Genomic DNA, 20,395 nt, shown 5'->3' on the forward strand with positions numbered 1-20,395 from the left:
ACATAACAAATAGTTGTTTGTTAAATAAAGACATATAAATTCTCTCATAAATCAGCATAATATTTAAAGCGATACCGACACGTTCTATAAAAATCATAGGAACGTGACAGTATCAAGTAGTTGCTGCACCTGGAATAGTTCCCCTCAAAGCCAGCCCGGTGAAACTTGATGCAGCAGACCGGCTGACACTACTAACAGATCTTCCACATTGTTTCAGTGATGCTGGGCTGGGGCGGAGTGATCCTTCCATAAGCTGAAGCCCTGTTTTTATTTGTAATTAGCCTATGGAAGGATCGCGCAGCCTTCAGCCCAGCGTCAATGAAACAGCACAGAAGATCTTTTAGCAGTGTTGAAGGGTCGGGTTAACGCAGGTTCGCGGGGCTGGGGGCAGCTTTGAGGGGAACTATTTCTGGTGTAGCAACTACTTGATAATGGCATGTTCCTATGATTTTTATAGGAACGTGTCGATATCGCTTTAAGTAATATTTTCCATGGTAAAGAATAAAAATGTTTTATGGATGTAGATCATAATGGGACAACATCACTAACAGTAGACCTCACATTAGTAAAGGGAGATGTTTCTGCAAGAACAGTTGTGTCCCCAACCAGTAGCTCATGAGCAACATGTTGTTCTTCAACCCCTTGGATGTTGCTCCCAGTGGCCTCAAAGCAGGAGCTTATTTTTGAATTCTAGACTTGGAGGCAAGTTTTGGTTGCATAAAAACCAGGTGTATTGCCAAACAGAACCTCAATGTAGGTTGACAATCCACACAGGGGCTACTAAATGGCCAATCACAACCCTTATTTGGCACCCCAAGAACATTTTTCATGCATGTGTTGCTCCCCAACTTCTTTTACTTCTGAATGTTGCTCACGGGTTCAAAAGGTTGCGGATCCCGTGTTAGGGGATCTGATAAGGAGCCTGCATGAGAGACAATAGCTGCAGCCACAATATGGGCCATGTACACATCTCATAGAAGCCCTGGCAAAAGAACCTCAATGTTAACCGGACAAATCCACAGGGGAAATAAAATGTTATAGTTACACTTTAACCTTCAGGGACTCTTGACGTGTACTCGCCAATGGTCCCTCAACTGCCTGGGGTGTTATTGGTCATTGATAACTACAGCAAGTGTTCCTTTCTTTTGTTCTATTTTTTTATTTTCCTTCTGCCTTTCTTTTGCTTCTTGCTAGCTGGTGCAGTTTTCAGTCAGGCCATTAAGGGTCGTGATGCACTTTAATTTTAAGCGGAAATGTTTCTATAAATTGACGTACTATTTTAGAAGATTGATTTCTCCTTCAGTCTATTAAGTAGGCATGCACCGAATCCAGGATTCAGTTCAGGATTCGAATTCTGCCCGGCCGAACTGAATCCTAATTTGCATATGCAAATTAGGGACGGGGAGGGAAATTGCGAGACTTATTGTCACAAAACAAGGAAGTAAAAAAGTTTTCCCCTTCCCACCCCTAATTTACATATGCAAATTAGGATTTGGATTCAGTTCGGTATTCGGCCGAATCTTTCGCGAAGGATTTGGGGGTTCGGCCGAATCCAAAATAGTGGATTCGGTGCATTCCTACTATTAAGTTCCCCTTTAACTCTATAACCTCTATTGCAAGGTATTACAGCACCCCTGAGAGAGCTTATATTCAATTAATGCTTCAGTGCAATGGCTTATTCCTTGTCTGCTTGACTTTCCTTTGCCCCGAAGGTCAAGTTAGTCCCTGTCTCCATGGAGGACCCTGAATTTGTCTCGTCCTTCGATCGTTCTGCAGCCCTGTATGCCAAGTACCAGATTGCCATTCACAAGGATCTCCCTTATAAGTGCAGCCCAGCTGAGGTAAGATCCCTGCCTGTCTGATCTCTCTTTATGTTCTTGTATTTCCATACTCTTCCTTATTTCCTTATAGGCATGCACTGAATCCTTTTAAAAGAATTGAACTTGGTCAAATCTTTACCATTTGGCTTAAAGGAGAAGGAAAGGCTTGGTGCACTTGGGGGTGCATCCCCAAGTGATTGTATTTAGTTACCCGAAACATTTGGCACCCCCCAGTGCACCAAGCCTTTCCTTCTCCTTTAAAGGGGATGTTTACCTTTAAGTTAAAGGCATACTGTCATGGGAAAAAAAAAATTTTCAAAATGAATCAGTTAATAGTGCTGCTCCAGCAGAATTCTGCACTGAAATCCGTTTCTCAAAAGAGCAAACAGATTTTTTTTATATTCAATTTTGAAATCTGACATGGGGCTAGACATTTTGTCAATTTCCCAGCTGCCCCAAGTCATGTGACTTGTGTTCTGATAAACTTCAATCACTCTTTACTGCTGTACTGCAAGTTGGAGTGATATCACCCCCTCCCTTTCCCCCCACAGCAGCCAAACAAAAAAACAATGGGAAGGTAACCAGATAGCAGCTCCCTAACACAAGATAACTGCTGCCTGGTAGATCTAAGAACAACACTCAATAGTAAAAACCCATGTCTCACTGAGACACATTCAGTTACATTGAGAAGGAAAAACAGCAGCCTGCCAGAAAGCAGTTCTCTCCTAAAGTGCAGGCACAAGTCACATGACCAGGGGCAGCTGGGAAATTGACAAAATATCTAGCCCCATGTCAGATTTCAAAACTGAATATAAAAAAATCTGTTTGCTCTTTTGAGAAATGGATTTCAGTGCAGAATTCTACTGAAGTAGCACTATTAACTGATGCCTTTTGAAAAAAACATGTTTTCCCGTAATAGTATCCCTTTAAACTTAATATGCTACATCCAGAAGTAATCAGACTAGATCTGCATTTTGATGACTTGCAATTTTTAATTTAATTTTAATTTAAAGGTTCACTTTCCCTTTAAATCTCTGTTATGAAGTTTTATTTTTGAATCATGAAAAGATAGATGTATGGCCAGTGCAGCTCCTTGCGTAACTGTACTTGTTAATGAATATAGATGTAGGCAGCTGGATTTCATGGATCACCCACTGGCCTTAGTTTGAGCAACTTACATCAATCAGATAAAAGATTGTGAATCCGCTTATGTGATAAGGAAATCTCTGGAAGTAGGAGCTTCTTGTTATAACGGACAGTTAGGCTAAGGCCACACTAGGCGATAGCGCCGCGATTTGACTCGCGGCGACTTTTCGCCGCGACTTTTAAGCTGCAATCGCTGGGGAAACTTTTGCGCTGGCGTCTATGGGGAATCGCGAAAAATCGCCAGCGTAAAAACACACGCGGCGATCTTTTCTCTACTGTCGCTCGAAATTGCCTCGCTAGGCGATTTTGAGCGACAATAGAAAAAAGATCGCCGCGTGTGTTTTTACGCTGGCGATTTTGAGCGATTCCCCATAGACGCCAGCGCAAAAGTTTCCCCAGCGATTGCGGCTTAAAAGTCGACGCGAGTCAAATCGCGGCGCTATCGCCTAGTGTGGCCTTAGCCTTAATAGTCCAAGTGCAGTCATTTAGACATTGGCCCTTTATCCTATTCTATTTTAACTGGATAACAGGCTTAAAGGAGAACTAAAGCTTAACTAAAGAAGTAACTAATGAAATGTTGTAGATTATGTTTTGTGCTTCTGTACCAGCCCAAGGCAACCACAGCCCTTTAGCAGTAAAGATCTGTGTCTCCAAAGATGCCCCAGTAGCTCCCCATCTTCTTTTCTGCTGATTCACTGCACATGCTCTGTGCTGCTGTCACTTACTGAGCTTAGTGACCCACTCACAATATACAGTACACATAGAATAGAAATGTCACAATATAAGGCTGATTAGTAATTAATACAGATAATTACTACATGGCAGCACAGAAACCAGTGCAATTAGCATCAGAATTGAATAATCAGCAAACCTGTAGCATCAGCTTATATTACAGCCAGGGAAGCTCATTTTCTGCTGGATAATTAGTGACGAGCCCTAAGCTTAGCTTCTCAACAGCCAATCAGAGCCCACTGAGCATGTGAGTGTCACAGACACTTTCCAAGATGGTGACCCCCTGTGACAAGTTTGAAGTCCTGGATCATTGCTGCTATTGACACGCTGAAACTTTAGCTGTATATGAAATATGGCATTTTTAGCCATATTCATTTTTAAGGTTTAGTTCTCCTTTAAATATCAAAAGCAGGATATTGTTAGTAGCCCATATATAATTGTGGTCTTATTCACACATTAGGGTCAGTTTTAGCATGAGACAATTAACCCGTCTTTGTGTTTTTTGAGTATGGTGAAAACTGGAGTACCCAGAGGGACTCACACAAGTATGGGGAGAACATACACAATCCTTGCAGGCACCCAGGGACCAGCACTGCAAGGCATCAGTTCTAACCATTTAGCTAAAATGTTTCTTTGGCACCGCCAAGACCCAGTTCTAAGTATATTGATATATACTTTACATCGTTCTAGTATTTAGAAGTAGAAAAGCAAATACTGTCCACGCAATGCACAGGTGGTCTTTGAGTTGGATCAGAAACATGTGACACCTGGAGGAAAAGAGACACTCCTCTCCAACCAGGACTTTAAAGGAGAAGGAAAGGTTCAATCATTGTAGGGACCCCCACAGTGATTATAATCATTAGCCTGATAGCCCGGCCTGGGGGACTTCTTAGCGAGCAATTGTCATATTTTGCTTTTTTAATGGCGCCAGGCGGATGCATGTGCAATTGAGTGATAAAGCTTTTTGTAAAAGTTTGTCTTTAACTCTACTGCACATGCACAAAGAAGCAGGATAGGGATTGCTCTGTTACTGTTCCTTTAAGGGTCAGGGCACACGTTCAGATTCGGGGAGATTAGTCGCCCAGCAAAAAATCTCCTCTTCTTTGGGGCGACTAATCTCCCCGAACTGCCTCAAACTCGGATGGCACTCGGAGCGATTACTTTTCCGAATTTGCCTCACAAGGAAACTTCGGGCGACATCGGAAAACAAAGCTCTCTGAGTGCCATCCCGCCGGTGATTTACGTTCTAGCCGGCGGGAGGCAGTTGGGGGAGATTAGTCGCCTTGAAGAAGAGGCTGGGCGACTAATCTCCCTGAATCTGAGCGTGTGCCCTGATCGTAACAGAAGCACCTGCCTGGGGTATCGGGTAAGTGATTATAATCACAAGCAGCGCCTCTGATTTGGCAGCCGCCCCCAGTTATTAAACCGTTCCTTCTCCTTTAAGACCAGCTATTGCCTTGTATCTGGACATGTTGGTGATCCGGCATTTACCTACAATGGGCAATAGCCTTTTGGCACTGGCAGCCCCACACCTACATGGCTTTTGGTGAATGCCCATTGAGAGGTAGACCCTATAATCCAGCGCAAGGCATCCCAGGACACATTGAAATTCTCATTGGTGCCTGTACATGGCATTTAGATCTGTGAATAAGGAGAGGTCGGTAAATCTCTGCTTGTTCCTCTGCTTTGATTTAATGTGCTGTTTGTGTAGAGAAGGTGAACAACAGTCCCTCTGTTCTGTACTGCATTAGCTCAGTCAGCTCAAGCCCCCCTCTCCTTTCCTCCATCAGAACCAGGAGGGAGATGAGGGGGTGCACTTTGCGTGCTTTCTAAAACCACAGCCACCCGCCAGTGAAACGGAAATGCAGGAGGCAATCACACCGGGGCCCAGTGCGTTCCAGCTCTTAGGGACAATCGCAGCTTTGACATTATGCAGTAACAGCGTGTGCAAGGAAATCAGCCAGCATAATAATGGAATGCCTTTTCCATCCCTTCCCCATGCTCACACAATAACCCTTTGGCAGCCAAGGGAACTTAAAGTGCTTGATATTATGTGAATGTGTTTAACCCTTTCGCTGCTGGGATTACACCCAGTAGGTTAGGACAATAATTATAAACCCTTGTGCAAAGAGACCTAATGCTCCTTCCATCGTGTCTGGCTTAGCCCGTACGTTTAAATTGAAACATATGAACCATAACGCCTGTTGTTTTGTTATTACCGTATATACTCGAGTATAAGCCGAGTTTTTCAGCTCCCAAAATTACTCCATAGTTGTTCCTTGAGAAATGTCCTTTTTCACTTTTAGCCTTCCGCATTGTTAAACACACCTTCCTTATTATGCTATAGGTTTGTTAATGAAAAATAACCTCCCTTGTTACAGAGACTAGTTTGACAGGGAAGGCATTTGTTTCTAGGTCTTGGGTCTCTTTCATGAAACAGACTTTGGTTCAGCTCCATTCACATAAGCTTTCAATGTTGTTCTTGTCGCACCCAGCGGCTTCGGTTAGGAATAATGTATATATACGTTGCACTTAGCACAGTTCAGTTATTTTTGTAGTTTTTGTCGCATATAACTACATGTCCAACCAGATCTAAGTAAAGGTGGCCATACACTATAAGATCCGCTCGTTTGGCAAGGTCACCAAACTAGCAGATCTTAACCCGATATGCCCACTAATGACTGAGCATGGGGCCGAACGATTGGATTACAATTCTACAAATGGGCTCTGACGGGTCGCTGGACTAGCCAATCGTAAAAAAAATCAAACTTGACCGATCAATATGTGGCCGATTTTTGGCCTTTCGATCGGGAGGACCCATCGGGAGCCCCCACACATGGGCAGATAAGCTGCCAAATTGGTCTAAAGGACCAATATCGGCAGCTTTAATCTGCCCGTGTATGGCCACCTCAAGGTATTGAAACTTGGTTTGAGTCTAACTGGACTGACACTTGAGCTATATTCCGAGTAATGTTGCACCAAATCCAGGATTCGACCACTATTTTGGATTCAGAAAAACCCCCGAATCCCTTGTGAAAGATTCAGCCTAATCAAATTGCATATGCAAATTAGGGGCTGGAAGGGAAATCACGTGACTTATTCATAAAACAAGAAAGGGAATTTTTTTCCCCCCACTTTTTCCTTTCCCGCCCCTACTTTGCATATGCAAATTAGGAATCGGTTCGGTGTTGGGCCGAATCTTTCACAAAGGATTCGGGGATTTGGCCGAATCCAAAATAGTGGATTCGGTGCATCCCTAATTCTGAGGTATCCTATCCGTGAGGGGACTGGACCGTAGCCACATGATTACCTTGTGATTGACCAGGTTCTCAAAGTTTTGGCAATGAAGGTGAAACCGCAAGGCTGTCATAGTACCAACACTTGATGTGGCTGAGGCTTCAAGAGTGGATTTTGAAAGTTCCTTAGAAAGTATCCCTTTTAGTCAGTTATGGGCATACTCTTCATTACAGTTTCTGAAGATGGCAAAGGAATGACGGCCATATTTAACTGGGTACTTAATAGCTTGAGGGCACTATCACTTTTGACACTTTGATTGCAACTCTTTTGAGCTGTACCTTGGTCACAAACAGGAATGGCTTTACCTGTTACCCTTCAAACTATTCCTCCACCCCCTGCCAGTCACTGCTTTGGGGTTTCCTAATAGGGGGCCTACAGATCAGGAAGTAGCGGTTTAGGCCAGCTCCTTTGTGATATCAACCATTACGTGTCCAGCTCCTTTGTGATGTCAACCATTACATTAACGTGTTCACTTCACCTTGACATGGTTTTTTGGTGCATCCAATGTTACTATATGGATCAATAAGATGTGTCGAAACTGTATTTTGTATATTGGTGCTGGTGGGGGGACCCTACAGTCAATATATACCTATTGGCAAGTGGATATCTATTCTTGGAGTGACTCTCGTAGTATGTAGACACCTATTTGAAACCTTCAGCTCTTCTTGTCTGTGCTATGGTCTCAAATACACCACCTAGTGCTGGGTTTGTGAGGGATCATGAGATCACTAGGTTGGCTTTAGTCCAGATGACAGTATAGGCACACCTGTGTATGATATTCAGCCCCTACACTTCACTTGTACATCAACACTGGGTTCATCACTTTCCGCTGAATCTCTGTGGACCCAGACATTATGCAAGGCTTTTAGCTCTGTCAACACCAAGCTCTGTTGCTGAGAACACATTTTGAGCCTTGTTCCATGTGCCACTTTAGAGTGATTTATTGAAGATACTAGGGTTGCAAATAGCTAATGCCAACATTAAAGAACTTGCTCGCAGATTTTGGCACCCATTGAGAACAAAATAGGCACTACATAATCCTGTGCTTATAATGACATCACGGTTTATTTCTGCTGTCAGGGATTGTGTGGCAAATTGTTTCTTTCTGATCTCATGTCTTGCTACTACTTGGCAGATCTTCTTCTTCCACTCTTTGTTCATGGAGAGCCCTCTCAAGCATCATACCCATACTCATTCAATTCTTCACTCTTCAATATAAAAGAGAATCAAAGTGCTTGTCCAGAAAGCAGCATTGCAGAATAAAGTGGTGCTTGTAGAGACCCCAGCGGTCATTGGCCGCGTCCGAGGTTACACCAGCTGTGTCCCGTTTAATGTTACACAAAATCCCCTGCAATGACCAGTCTTTCCAAGCTGCTCACTTCTTCTGTGAATCATAACTGGCACGTTACCCACTGGTGTCGTTCTGTAGTTGCACAGGGAGATTTTTGTATGAAAGCTGCTACTCAAACACAGTGGCCCCTACCTTTTGCCTTCTGCTGATTTGCATAGAGAAGAACTGAGCACACAAATGGCACAATGGGAAAAAGTGTAATTAAAGGAGGCAGGAATCTCAGTCTGGGGCATAATAAACCATCTCTTAGTATTCAGAGGGCCAACTATTCATGCTGTCTGCACAAAAGATGACCACATTATCCTTCCTCTGACACATGCAGGCCCGGACATATTTTCTCCTCTCCGTACTCATGGTTCTTGGACCTGCTATGGTGGACACTTGGAGGCACATTTATCAAAGGTCAAATTTCTAATGCAGGTGAATTTTTTTTAATCGAGTATACTCAAAATTCAATTGGGAGGTTATTTAATAAAAATTAGAACATCTAAAACTTGAACAAATATTACAGACTCGAAAACTCAAATCGAATTAAGTTTTTTTTTTCTCCGAAGGCTATTAACATTTTCAAATGGGTCACTGGACCTCTCCCATTGACTTATACGTGAACTCGGCAGGTTTTAGGTGGTCAGGGGTGATCCGCTGCCTGAGGCAGCTTGGTGTTGCTGCCCCCCCTCCCCGGTTTGCTCACCTTTTTGGTCTGGGGGAGGGTCTACGAGGGTGGCGGAGAGGCCCAGGATGCTAGCGCATAGAGCATAATTGCGCTCTCTGCGCTAGAAGAGCCGAATTTCTGCTTTGAAAACTGGAAATTCGGCTTTTTAAAGTGCCAGGAGTGGCATTTTTGCCACCCCTGGTACCTAGTGGAGTGCTTCTGCATGAGGCGGGTTACTCAACTCGCCTCATTGGCGGAGCGCCCCTGTAGGTGGTAAATAGTCGAATTTGAATTGTTCCAAGGGTCGAGGTTTGATCAAATCGAGTTTGGATTTTTCCCAATTTGAATTTGAGTTTTGACCAAAAAAATTAATCTAAATTTGAATTTACTATTCGACCCTTTATAAATCTGCCCTTTGGAGATGTTATTCTCCTGTGAAATTAAATCCAAATACTTAAAGCTGGTTTGAACCTTTGTGATTAAAGTTTCCCACTCTGACCTTTCAGCGCTTCACATAGACAACTGAAGTGTTTCTGAACAGAGGTCTTTGTGTCCCCTTTAGGGGAGTGCTTTCCCATAATTATCATTAGGAAGAGTTGAAAAGCTGATATAGACTTTTTGGGCTTGATTATAGCATCGTTCCTAATGCCTCATGAGCCATGGTGATTGTCCAATAGGTGATCTAGCTCCATTGGGTTTAGCTTGCCTCATATCACCTGTCTTGGCAACGTTTGAAGCAAATAACCACCAACTGCTGAAATTAAACTAAATTTTTAGTTATTGTAATTCCTTGGTGTGTACCGTGACCCCATAGTCTGCTGACGAGCCAGGACAGTATTAGTTCATGAACACTTCCAAGAAATGAAATTTATAGGGTACTCTCTGTCTTGTGTCAAGTTCTCTGAGCCTCTTGGTCGCATCTTTGTTGCCGTTCGCTCTACCCCAACTGCCGTCTTTCATAAAGTGACACTTTTATTTACTTTTCAAGCAGTATATAAATGACAAGTGAGGTGCCAGGGAGGATCTTGGCTTTCTAGCAGTTCCAGGGCAACCAGGCCAAATGGCATGTGTTTTTATAGGAAGAAAAAGAATATATGTTTTAAGCTGGAAAACACTTCATTTCTAGCAATTTTATTTACATTTATCTTAGGGTGTATACCTTGCTTTTCTTCCTTGTTGGAAATATATTCGTGTCCTCTGTCTGCAACACAGGATCCTGTCTTCTGTGTATGGCCTAGTGCTATTTTCCCATGATCCAAAAATCAAATTTAAAGAGACTATCATCTCCAAATATTTCCATTATATTGTTTTAGACTGCAGGGGGTAGTCTGTTAAGAAGTACAGGTACAGGACCTGTTATCAAAAATGCTTGGGACCTGGGGTTATCCGGAAAATGGATCTTTTTGTAATTTGGTCTTAATACCTTAAGGGGCAAATTTACTAAAGGGCGAGGTGACTAACGTTGGCAAAAATTGTTTGAAGTCATTTTGGGACTTTGCCGATTTACTAACGGGCGGTGACGTAACTTCACTAGCGAAGGAGATCGACTCTATCGCTACTTCGCACTCTAACACCAGGCAAATTTTCGCTCTGGCGAATGGACGTAACTACGCAAATTCACTAAGATGCGGTTTTACTGAACGTTACCTCTTTCGCCAAACTTGCCTTCGCCACCTCAGACCAGGCGAAGTGCAATAGAGTAGATAAGAGTTACTCCTAATTTAAAATTTTTCTAAGCCCCAAAAAACGCTGGCGACTTTTCAGTTTTTCAGGCTGATAGGCTGCAAAAGATTGTACATTTTTTTTAGGGTACCCGGCTTCCCCCCTACATTTCCTAACATATGGCACATATCGCCTGGCGAATATTTGCCTGGCGAAGTGTGGCGAAGCTGTCGCTGGCGAATTTCCGGCGGTTAGTGAATTTTCCCCTTAGTCTTTTAGAAACTCATTAAATAAACCCAATAGTCTGGTTTTGCCTCCAATAAGGATTAATTCTATCTTAGTTTGCATCAAGTACGAGGTCCTGTTTTATTTTAACCGAAAAAAGAGAAATCAGTTGAAAAAAATTGGATCATTTGGATAAAATGAAGTCTATGGGAGACGGCTTTTCCTTCATTCGGAGCTATCTGGATGATGGGTTTCTGGAAAACGGATCCCATACCTGTATACATGTTCCTGATTCTTATAAAATTCAATAATTTAAAACTGATGTGCAGTTTGCATTATCTCAGATCCTGGCCACTGATTGGCCATTTCTCCTTTCGCCTCAAATTTATTAACAGTAAGTAGCCTCCACTAGGTTTAACCAGCAGGTGTTTGGAGCGGTCTGGACCTTCTTTGCCTCTCTGTTTGGTGGTTTGAATGATTGTATAGACGTTTGAAAGCTTCTGGAGTCTTTACTTTCCCTTTACAATATGAAGCTGTGCCTCTCGTATTGCTATATATATAGTTGAAGAAGCACTAAAGTAGGTATTAGAGGCGGCGGTCGTGTTTTGCTTGGGGTTAACAAGGGGTGTCCGATTGCAAGTGATTTCCTCTATGTAATCACCAGATTTCACAGATAATTACTGCTCAAATAACAGCTTATTATGCCTAGATCCTGTTGTACTGTACATGCAGACTCTCCGCTGTTCACTGTAGTCTGGCCTGAGTTAGAGAGACAAGGCCCCTGGCCAATGAGGGATGTTTGGGGCCCAAAATCAGGGGTAAAAGGAACCCAAGTATATCAGGGATGTCTAGTCTGTGGCCTTTCAGATGCTTATGAACTACAGCTCCCAGCATCCCATTTTGTAGTTCAACAGCAGCCATAGGATCACAGATCAGACATCTGTGTAAATCCAACATGTGTTAGCCATTGGAATAACAGTTGAATCAATGATATTTTCCAGCCAAGGGGCCACTTGGTAGCTTAGTATGAATGCCCTGCCCTAAACATGGCAGTGATGGGAACCTGCAGGACTTATATGGTATAGGATCCGTTATCCAGAAAGCTCCACATTACAGGAAGGCCGTCTCCCATACACTCCATTTTATCAAAATAATCCTTTTTCTCCTAAATAATAAAACAGTGCCTTGTAATTGATCCCAACTAAGATATAATTAATCCTTATTGGAAGCAAAACCAGCCTATTGGGTTTATTTAATGTTTACATGATTTTCTAGTAGATTTTCTAGTAGACGTAAGGTATAAAGATCCGTTATCCGGAAAACCCCAGGTCCCAAGCATCCTGGTTAACAGGTCCCATACCTGCATAGATAAATATTAACATTTTTTTAATGACCCGTTTAAATATTCTGTTCTGTTTTCTACACACTCTACTGTTCTGCCCTGAGTAATTACACTATATAAATAATTGAATGATACTATCCAGGTAATATATCAGCCTGTCTATATTGACTATGATCTTTCAAAGCAACATGTAATCTGTGCAGAAAATGTACTTCTACCCCTGGTACTTGCCATTAGTCTTTATTAGTAAGTGAATCCAAGGCCAAATTAACATCATCAGCACTCTGAGCCGGTCAGCTCCTCTGAATGTCAGCTCTTTTACCCAAACCCTCACTGCAGTAAATGTCTTCTACAAACCTTCTTCATATACCAGAAGTTCTCTGCATACTTACACAGTATAACAAAGTTTTGCAGAAGCAAATAGAATATTAAAGGGGTTGTTTTTTTTTAAAGTTTACTGACAGCAGATTATAAAATGTCCTTCTCCTAAAACCTATTATTTATTTATTTGTTTTTATTTCTGATAGCTTTTGCATGGATTTCCAGCTTTTAAATGGGGATCACTTACCCTGGCAGCCAAAATGATTGCTCTGTGAATCTACAATTATATTGTTACTTTTTATTATTTATCATTCATTCCCTCTCCTATTCATGTTTGATCTCTCGTTCAAACCACTGCCTGGATGCTAGGATAAATGAGACCCTAGCAACCAGATAGCCGCTGAAATACCAAACTCAAGAGCTGCTGGACATAAAAAAGTGAAATTTTTTCAAAAGACCAATATGCAAATTGTCTTAGGATATCGCTGTCATCATGCTAAACGTTAACTCATATGTCAACAACCCCTTTAATTAAACTATGGCCCTGCACATGCAGAGCTTGTCTTGTAACCCATAGCAACCAAGTAGTAGTTTGCTTTTACTGGGTTCCTGAAAGTGGAATACTGATAGTGAGTAGTGATGAGCGAATCTGTCCTGTTTTACTTCACCAAAGAAATTCACAAAACTTCCAAAAAATTCTCAAAATGGTAAAATCTTCACTAAATGCTTTGAAGTCATTAGACGACAATTTTTTACGTGCGACAACTTTTTTTCTCACTCCAAATGCATTAAAGTCAATGAAAGTTTTTTAATTGTGGCAACTTTTTTATCTAAATGCATAAAAGGGGTGGTTCACCTTTCCTCACTATTTTCCTAAGCAAGCTAAGCTCATTTTTGCACCAATTCTGCCTCTGCTTAGCTAAATGTGCCATTTAGAACTCGCCATAACCGCTGCAGTTCTCTGTGAGGCATGGTCGGACTGGGCCAGCAGGAAACCGGGAATAAACCCGGTGGGCCACAGGCTCTTGTGGGCCCCGCTGGCCCAGATCCGCACCCTGAGCTTCCTTTTCCTGCAGCCGGGGACCGTTCCAGCACAGTGCGCTTGCGCGTTTACACCCACGTCGCTGAGCGGCACAAGCAGGGGGGGTCCGGTGGCAGAGGACAGTCCATCGGCGGTGGAGGGGGGCCCTGCAACAGCAGCCCCAGTGGGCCCCGGGCCCCCCAGTCCGGTAAATTTTGCGTTCCAATTAGCAGATGGGAAATTTCAGCGCGAATCTATGCCTGATGAAAAAAAAAAAATCACTCATCACTAATACTGAGTTTCTCATTGGTTTCTAAGTATTATTAGACTAAAGCAGACCTTTAACACTTAGGGGTATATTTATCAAAGAATTAAAGATCGCCACAGTCTACAAGAGTGAAATCCCACCACTCTCCATTCATTTCTATGGGATGTTGAAAGGCGTATTTATCACCCATTGATAATTACTCTTTTAAAAATCCCATTCACTCTAGAGGACTGTGGTGATTTCTAACTTCACTCTTTGATAAATATACCCTTAAGGTTAATGGCACACGGGAACTGGGTACTGGGGTCATTGGAGTGTGGGCTTAGGGACAGAGTTGTGGAGCCAATGAGTACTCCCAGGCCTGTAAAGGTGGCCATAGACGCACAGATAATATTGTACGAAACAAATTTTCGTATCATATTCGGTGCGTGTATGGTGGAAAAAGAGCCGACCGATATCGGCAGAAGACTTGGCCATTGGTCGGCTTGTCGATCGTGCTGGATCTAGAATTTTGATTGGGTGCCTTTGAAGCCACCCAAACATCAGCCATTGTTAGTGGTGAATGATACCGGTAGAATTCTATTGTTTCTATATGTATATCTGACGATTCAGCTCTACACATGTGTATTGAAACGAACAATCTTTCTTGGAAAGATCTTTTCCAAGAAAAATCGTAATTGTTAAGTCTATGGCCACCTTAAGTCTCCTGTTATGCCCCTCGTTGCATTTAGGACCACTCCCAAACTCCTAGCTACAGATCTACCACCACAGCGGGCTGCTTACTTGCCCAAGCGGGCCTCACCTTATGCTGGGAGTCATTTGTAAATTTCTGGCTTGTTTCACTAACAGCTGCTGAATCACTTCAAAAACTTTCCAATGTGACAGAAAAATAAGCTGCTATTGGAAAAATCCAGTCTATAAACATGGAAGTGTTTATTTGCTTTGTGGTTGTTTTTTTTTTTGTTTTTTTTTTGCATTTCATAATTTTGTGTACTTTTCATGAAGACTGACTGATGCCCGGGTTTGTGGCTAGCGTTTTCATGTACCAGCTTGTTGGGCTCATAGTTTACTTAATTTAGCACCAAAGGCATGTTTGGCAGGGAGCATTATGGGGGTTCACCAAGCCATTACAAGGTGTATGTGTTAGAACGTCTTGCAGTATGGCTGATCACTTACCCTCCAAGCACAGAGCCTCCCTGGTAGGGGTAGTGACACTGCCCTGGCCCCTTTGTTTGTTTTGGAAACAGGTGTTCACCCACCAGCCTTTGTACCTGGAAAAAGTAGAGCAACAGCAAGTGCCAAAGTTCCATTCCTCCAGTCTTCTGTTGTCCAGGATGAGCCCTCCTGCTTGGGGGGAAGAACCTTGCAGCTGTCAGATTAAAGAGGTCTATTCCTGGAACTGTAAATAGCTGCCGGAGTGCTGGGCCAACTGATGGAGAAGTGTAGACTGCAGCAAGCTCAGCCCATTCACATGTCACAATCTTGTCGATATTGTTCATTTAAGGTGGCCATACATTATAAGATCCGCTCGTTTGGCAAGGTCGCCAAATGAGCGGATCTTAACCTGATATGCCCACTAACGCGTGGGCAATATACCCTGGGGCCGAACGATCGGATTACAATACTATGAATGTGCTCCGACGGGTCGCAGGACCGCATCAACTAGCCGTTGCGGTCCTGGAACGTACAATCAAACTTGACCAATAGATATCGGCCCTGATTTCTGGCCTGATATAGATCGGGAGAACACGTCGGGAGCCCCCACACATGGGCAGATAAACTGCCGAATCAGTCTAAAGGACCGATATCGGCAGCTTTAATCTGCCTGTGTATGGCCACCTTTACTCAGTAGAAGCGCCCTACCAATCTGGGGCTGTATTGGCAACCGCAGACCTTGCCTGGCTGTAGCCAATGTTCCCAGTTCAAATGTAGGGCAGGTGGCCGGTCGGACACGATCCAAGTATAAAGCTCCTTTGACGCTGGGTTTGTTTGGCAGCAAAATATAAAAATGCATTGTGGGGAAATACTGGGAGACGTTATTGTGGCGTTTGTCCAGCTTGTCCGCAATGTGCTGCTATTTCAGAGATGTACATAAAAGGTGTTGGGACTGGGAAACTCACAATATGTCTAGCCCCATGTCAAATTTCAAAATGCTCTTTTGAGAACTGGATTTCAGTGCAGAAGTGTGCTGGAGTAAAGCTCCTCATAGACGCGACGATTCTTCTTGCCAAACGACCGATTTTAGGGAAGTCCGACCAATCCTTCGAAATTATCGTGCGGTTAGTGGGATTCGAACGATCGTACATCTTACGATTTTTCAGCCGACATCTGTCAGGAAATTGATCGGCCAGGTCAAAAAATCTTTGTCGGTCCCAGTGCAATCTATCTATGTTTGCAGGGCCAAGCAGGCAGCTCCCCTTTGTTTTCCTGGCAAATTGGTCTTTTTAGTTGATGGTCAATTCATACGATCATTCCGAGAATATCGTGGTCTCACGATGAGGATCTGATCTTTTAAAAATCTCAACATCTATGGGCAGCTCAACACTATTAACTGATGCGTTTTGAAAAAAAACATGTTTTTCCATGACAGTATCCCTTTAAGGTGTTTAAAATCTTCCCCTTTCTGATCAGTATCAAATGGGGGCTCAATAGATATGGGTTTGTAGGAGGAAAATCAGCCCTCAACTGATGGGTCAGCATGGGTTCCCCTTTGTGATCCAGTTGTTGGCCCAGTGGGGGAGGGGTGATATTTAGTTCTGCTTTAGGCCCACCAAAGCTTTCTAGGTTTAACCACCTTTTGATTCAGCTACTTGTAAAAGATGGCTTAAAGGGGCTGTTCGCCTTTGAGTTAACTTTTAGTACAACGTAGAGAGAGCAATTGGCTTTCGTCTTGTTTATTATTTGTGGTTTTTGAGTTGTTTCACTTTTTATTCGCTTTTTCATCGGCATCTCTCCAGTTTGCTATTTTCAGCAATCTGGTTGCCAGGGCCCAAATTATCCTAGCAACCATTCACTGGTTTGAATAAGAGACTGGAGTATGAATAGGAGAGGGCCTGAACAGAAAAAAATCTTTACTAAAAAAGTAGGAATAACAATAAATGTGTGGAGGAAACAGAACAGAGATCTGCAGTGTTGTTTCGGTTCTGTTGCTGGCGCTCTATAAAGTGAATTTTGTGACCCTTCCTAGATTAATGGCTTGCAGACATTACAACTGTAACCTGCTTAGTATCGGGTCTCCAACAAGGGTCTTGCCGACCCTTTATTGTTTTAATTGTTCTTTATTTATGGCTCTTTTTTTTTGTCCATAAAGTGATATTTCTCTGTGTGACACGGCGCCTTCCGGGTAGAATATGTATTGCTCTTATTCCTGGAATCCTTGCTCTGTGACACATCATTGAGCCGTAGCTTTAGAGGTCAGAATATAGGTATTTATTTATACAAGAGCTTTGTTTGTACAGGTATATGTGAGCTGGCTATGTGCTGAGATAATGCAGCCTGTTAGTCCAAGGGTGGAATTTATTCTATTTTTTTAACCGTACTTGTCGCTCTCCAGTTCCAAATTTGAGTGTAAAAGCCGTGGAGTTCAAGTTCACCTTGAGCAATAGAAGGGTTTTCACACAGTAGCCCGAAACACAAGATATACAGGGCCCTCCATAGAATGATGTAAGGATCCCGGTATTGTATAGCGCTACGGTATATGTTGGGAGATTAAAAAAGGGAAATGGCAGATTTTTTTTTTAGCATTTTGCCATCCGTATGACTTATTGTTGTGATTCTGATGTTGCCCCAGAAGGTATTTCCAGAGACAAGTTGACGAAATAAAGTGTAGATGGATTTCCATGTTGTGCACTGCATTAAAATGGGCAATTTTTCTGGTAGCTCTAAACCAGTGATGTCCAACCTGTGGCCCGAGGGCCGCATGCGGCCCAAAATGGCTATTAATGAGGCCCATCTTGAATTTCCGCCAATCCAGGAAATGCCATGTTACGTATGTATGTGGTCGCTAATTGTGTGCTTTAAATTTTACATGGGGTGTGCGGTTGGGGCTTCCTAGAGCAGGAAAAGCAGTTAACAAGTGAGCGTTTGGTTACTTACAAAGGCAGGTAAGCGTTCTTCAGCGGTATCGCCCGATATGCTATGGATATATGCAGGGGGAGAGTTGTAGGGGGCCCGAGGGTAAGGGGGGCCGGCCATGCCTCACTTACTTGATTAGCCGGGCCCCCCATCTTTCTGAGAGCTGCTGACTTCGTGAAGGCATGGACGTTTAAGGGGCCCTGGCCACCAATTTTCTTATAATGGGGGGGGGCCTGGCCACCAACTTTTTTTTCTCATGTGGGGTCCTAGCCACCAATATGTTTTAATGGGGGGGCCCTGGCAACAAATGTTTTTTTTATTAACATGTGGAAACCCTAGCCACCAATACTCTTTTTTTGTTTTTTTACTGTGTGGTGGGGGGCGGACCTCTGGGGTGGGGAGGACGGACCTGTAGGTGGGGCTTGCGGTGAGCGCAGCCCAGGGGGCCCAGGAAATTTTGTCGTATGGGGCCCTGTGATTTCTGATGGCGGTCCTGTATGCAGGCGCCTACATTTGCGAGCAACTTTTGTCAAGAATGAACACACTAAGCGTAAAATTAGAACCAAATTATCTGATGAGCACCTTGAGGATTCACTGAGAATTGCAACTACTTCCATTCAACCAGATATTGATACATTAGTTTCTCAAACGCAATGTCAAAAATCCCTCTTTTCTTTTACTTTTACAATAAAATTAATCAAAAGTTAGTGTTTGTGTGTATTTCAAAGTGAGACCCCAGAACATTTTTCTTTTTCCAGGGAAAGCCAAAATGTCGGACACCCCTGCTCTAAGCAGTGTGTGGGCCTTCTATGAGATTCGCTCAGGAGTCTTTTGGCTGGTCATCAACCTTGTTAATAATTGTGTCCTCCTGTAGGATCCCAATAAAGTTGACCCAATGCCTCTCTCTCTCTGTCTCTCTCTCTCTCTCTCTCTCTCTCTCGCCTCCTGGAGAGATCCATGGCACAGCATATCTTGCTCCTTTCTGTGGTCACCAGTGGGGTCCATATTCCGATGAGCCCAGGACCATCAAGTTCTCCTATAATGTAGAGAAATGATCACAAAAAGGAACACAGTGGGATGTGACACCTGGAAGGAGAGCTGCTCTTGCTGTATAATGGCTGTGTTTATATGTACTTTGTATGAAAGCAGGGCCAGGATGTTCCCATTGGAAAGAGAGCACATTCCTGTTCTTAATCATTGTGAGAGCCCGGCTCGGCAGCCGCTGCCTCTGCGTGAAATCTGGCAGCATCCATTGCTAATTGGGCGAAAAGAACACAGAGACAAAAGGTTATTTGGAGGGTTCCCTTAACACAGTGATCCCCAACCAGTAGCTCGCGAGCAACATGTTGCTCTCCAACCCCTTGGATGTTGCTCTCTGTGTCCTCAAAGCAGAAGCTTATTTTTGAATTCTGGGCTTGGAAGCAAGTTTTAATTGCATAAAAACTAAGTATAGTACCAAGTAGAGCCTCTTGTAGGCTGCCAGTCCACATAGGGGCAACCAAAGAGCCAATCACAGCCCTTATTTGGCACCCCAAGGGACTATTTTATGCTTGTGTTGCTCTCCAACTCTTTTTACATTTGAATGTGGCTCACGGGTAAAAAAAGGTTGGGGACCCCTGCCTTAACAGATAGGAAACAGCAATGCACATTCCCTGACTGAACCGTGTTCTGGCTAATGACAGACACTGGGAAGGTCTGAGCGCCATGGAGCATTCTCGCTGTATTCCAAATTATGTGTGATTTCCGCTACCACGACTGCTACATGCTTTCTCCCTTTCAGCAATACTGAACCCATATTAATTGTGAATTCAACTTAATTGCATCTGCTGATGGCAACAGAGCTGATCCCCAGAAGTTAAGGGGAAGCAAAACATGTTTTTCTTGCCATATATATTTGCCAGCCATCTTGGGTCAACTCCCACTGAAATTCAAGTACAAATATGCCAAGAAGGAATATTCGGTTTACACAATAAACTGCAACAATCAAATAAGATGAAACGGATAATTTACACAACACGTTTTAAGTTACACGCAGGCATTTTAACACTGGGCAATATATGAACGCGCCTACATCTAAATGTACATTTATATATTATCAAGCAAAATTGCCAGTGGGAAACTAACTGTTTTTCTCTTCTCTCTCCATTCCCCTGTTGGGTTTTATTTTCCTGTTAAGTTCACCCGGTTCCTCTGTGATTCTCCACTGGAGGTAAGGTTCTGCGTATTGCATTTTCAATGTTATTTCAATGGCTACTTGGCTACTATGTATGTCTTCCTGAATTTGGAGTAGGATTGTCGGTCCATGCAGCCTTTGCTGTGTTGTTGCTGTATAGAGTTATAGCTAGGGATGCACCGAATCCATACCTCCCAACTGTCCCTTTTTCGGAGGGACAGTCCCTCTTTTGACAGCTCAACCCGCAGTCCCTCATTTGTACTGGAAAGTCCCTCTTTTCTCTGCACTGAACAGCCAGAAAAAGAAACAAA

The 20,395-nt window shown here is 43.2% G+C and overlaps 1 protein-coding gene across 1 annotated transcript in view; it reads left to right on the forward strand.

The window, feature by feature from the left end:
* Positions 1-20,395, forward strand: part of ate1.S (arginyltransferase 1 S homeolog) — a gene marked incomplete in the record, with an annotated part of 61,964 nt that overhangs the window by 15,144 nt on the left and 26,425 nt on the right. The window contains 2 exon segments of the mRNA NM_001091649.1: positions 1,713-1,841; positions 20,088-20,120. Of these exon segments, the coding sequence (NP_001085118.1) occupies positions 1,713-1,841; positions 20,088-20,120 (162 nt within the window).

The sequence above is a fragment of the Xenopus laevis genome, chromosome 7S (genome assembly GCF_017654675.1).
Source record: "Xenopus laevis strain J_2021 chromosome 7S, Xenopus_laevis_v10.1, whole genome shotgun sequence".
Lineage (NCBI taxonomy): Eukaryota > Metazoa > Chordata > Amphibia > Anura > Pipidae > Xenopus > Xenopus laevis.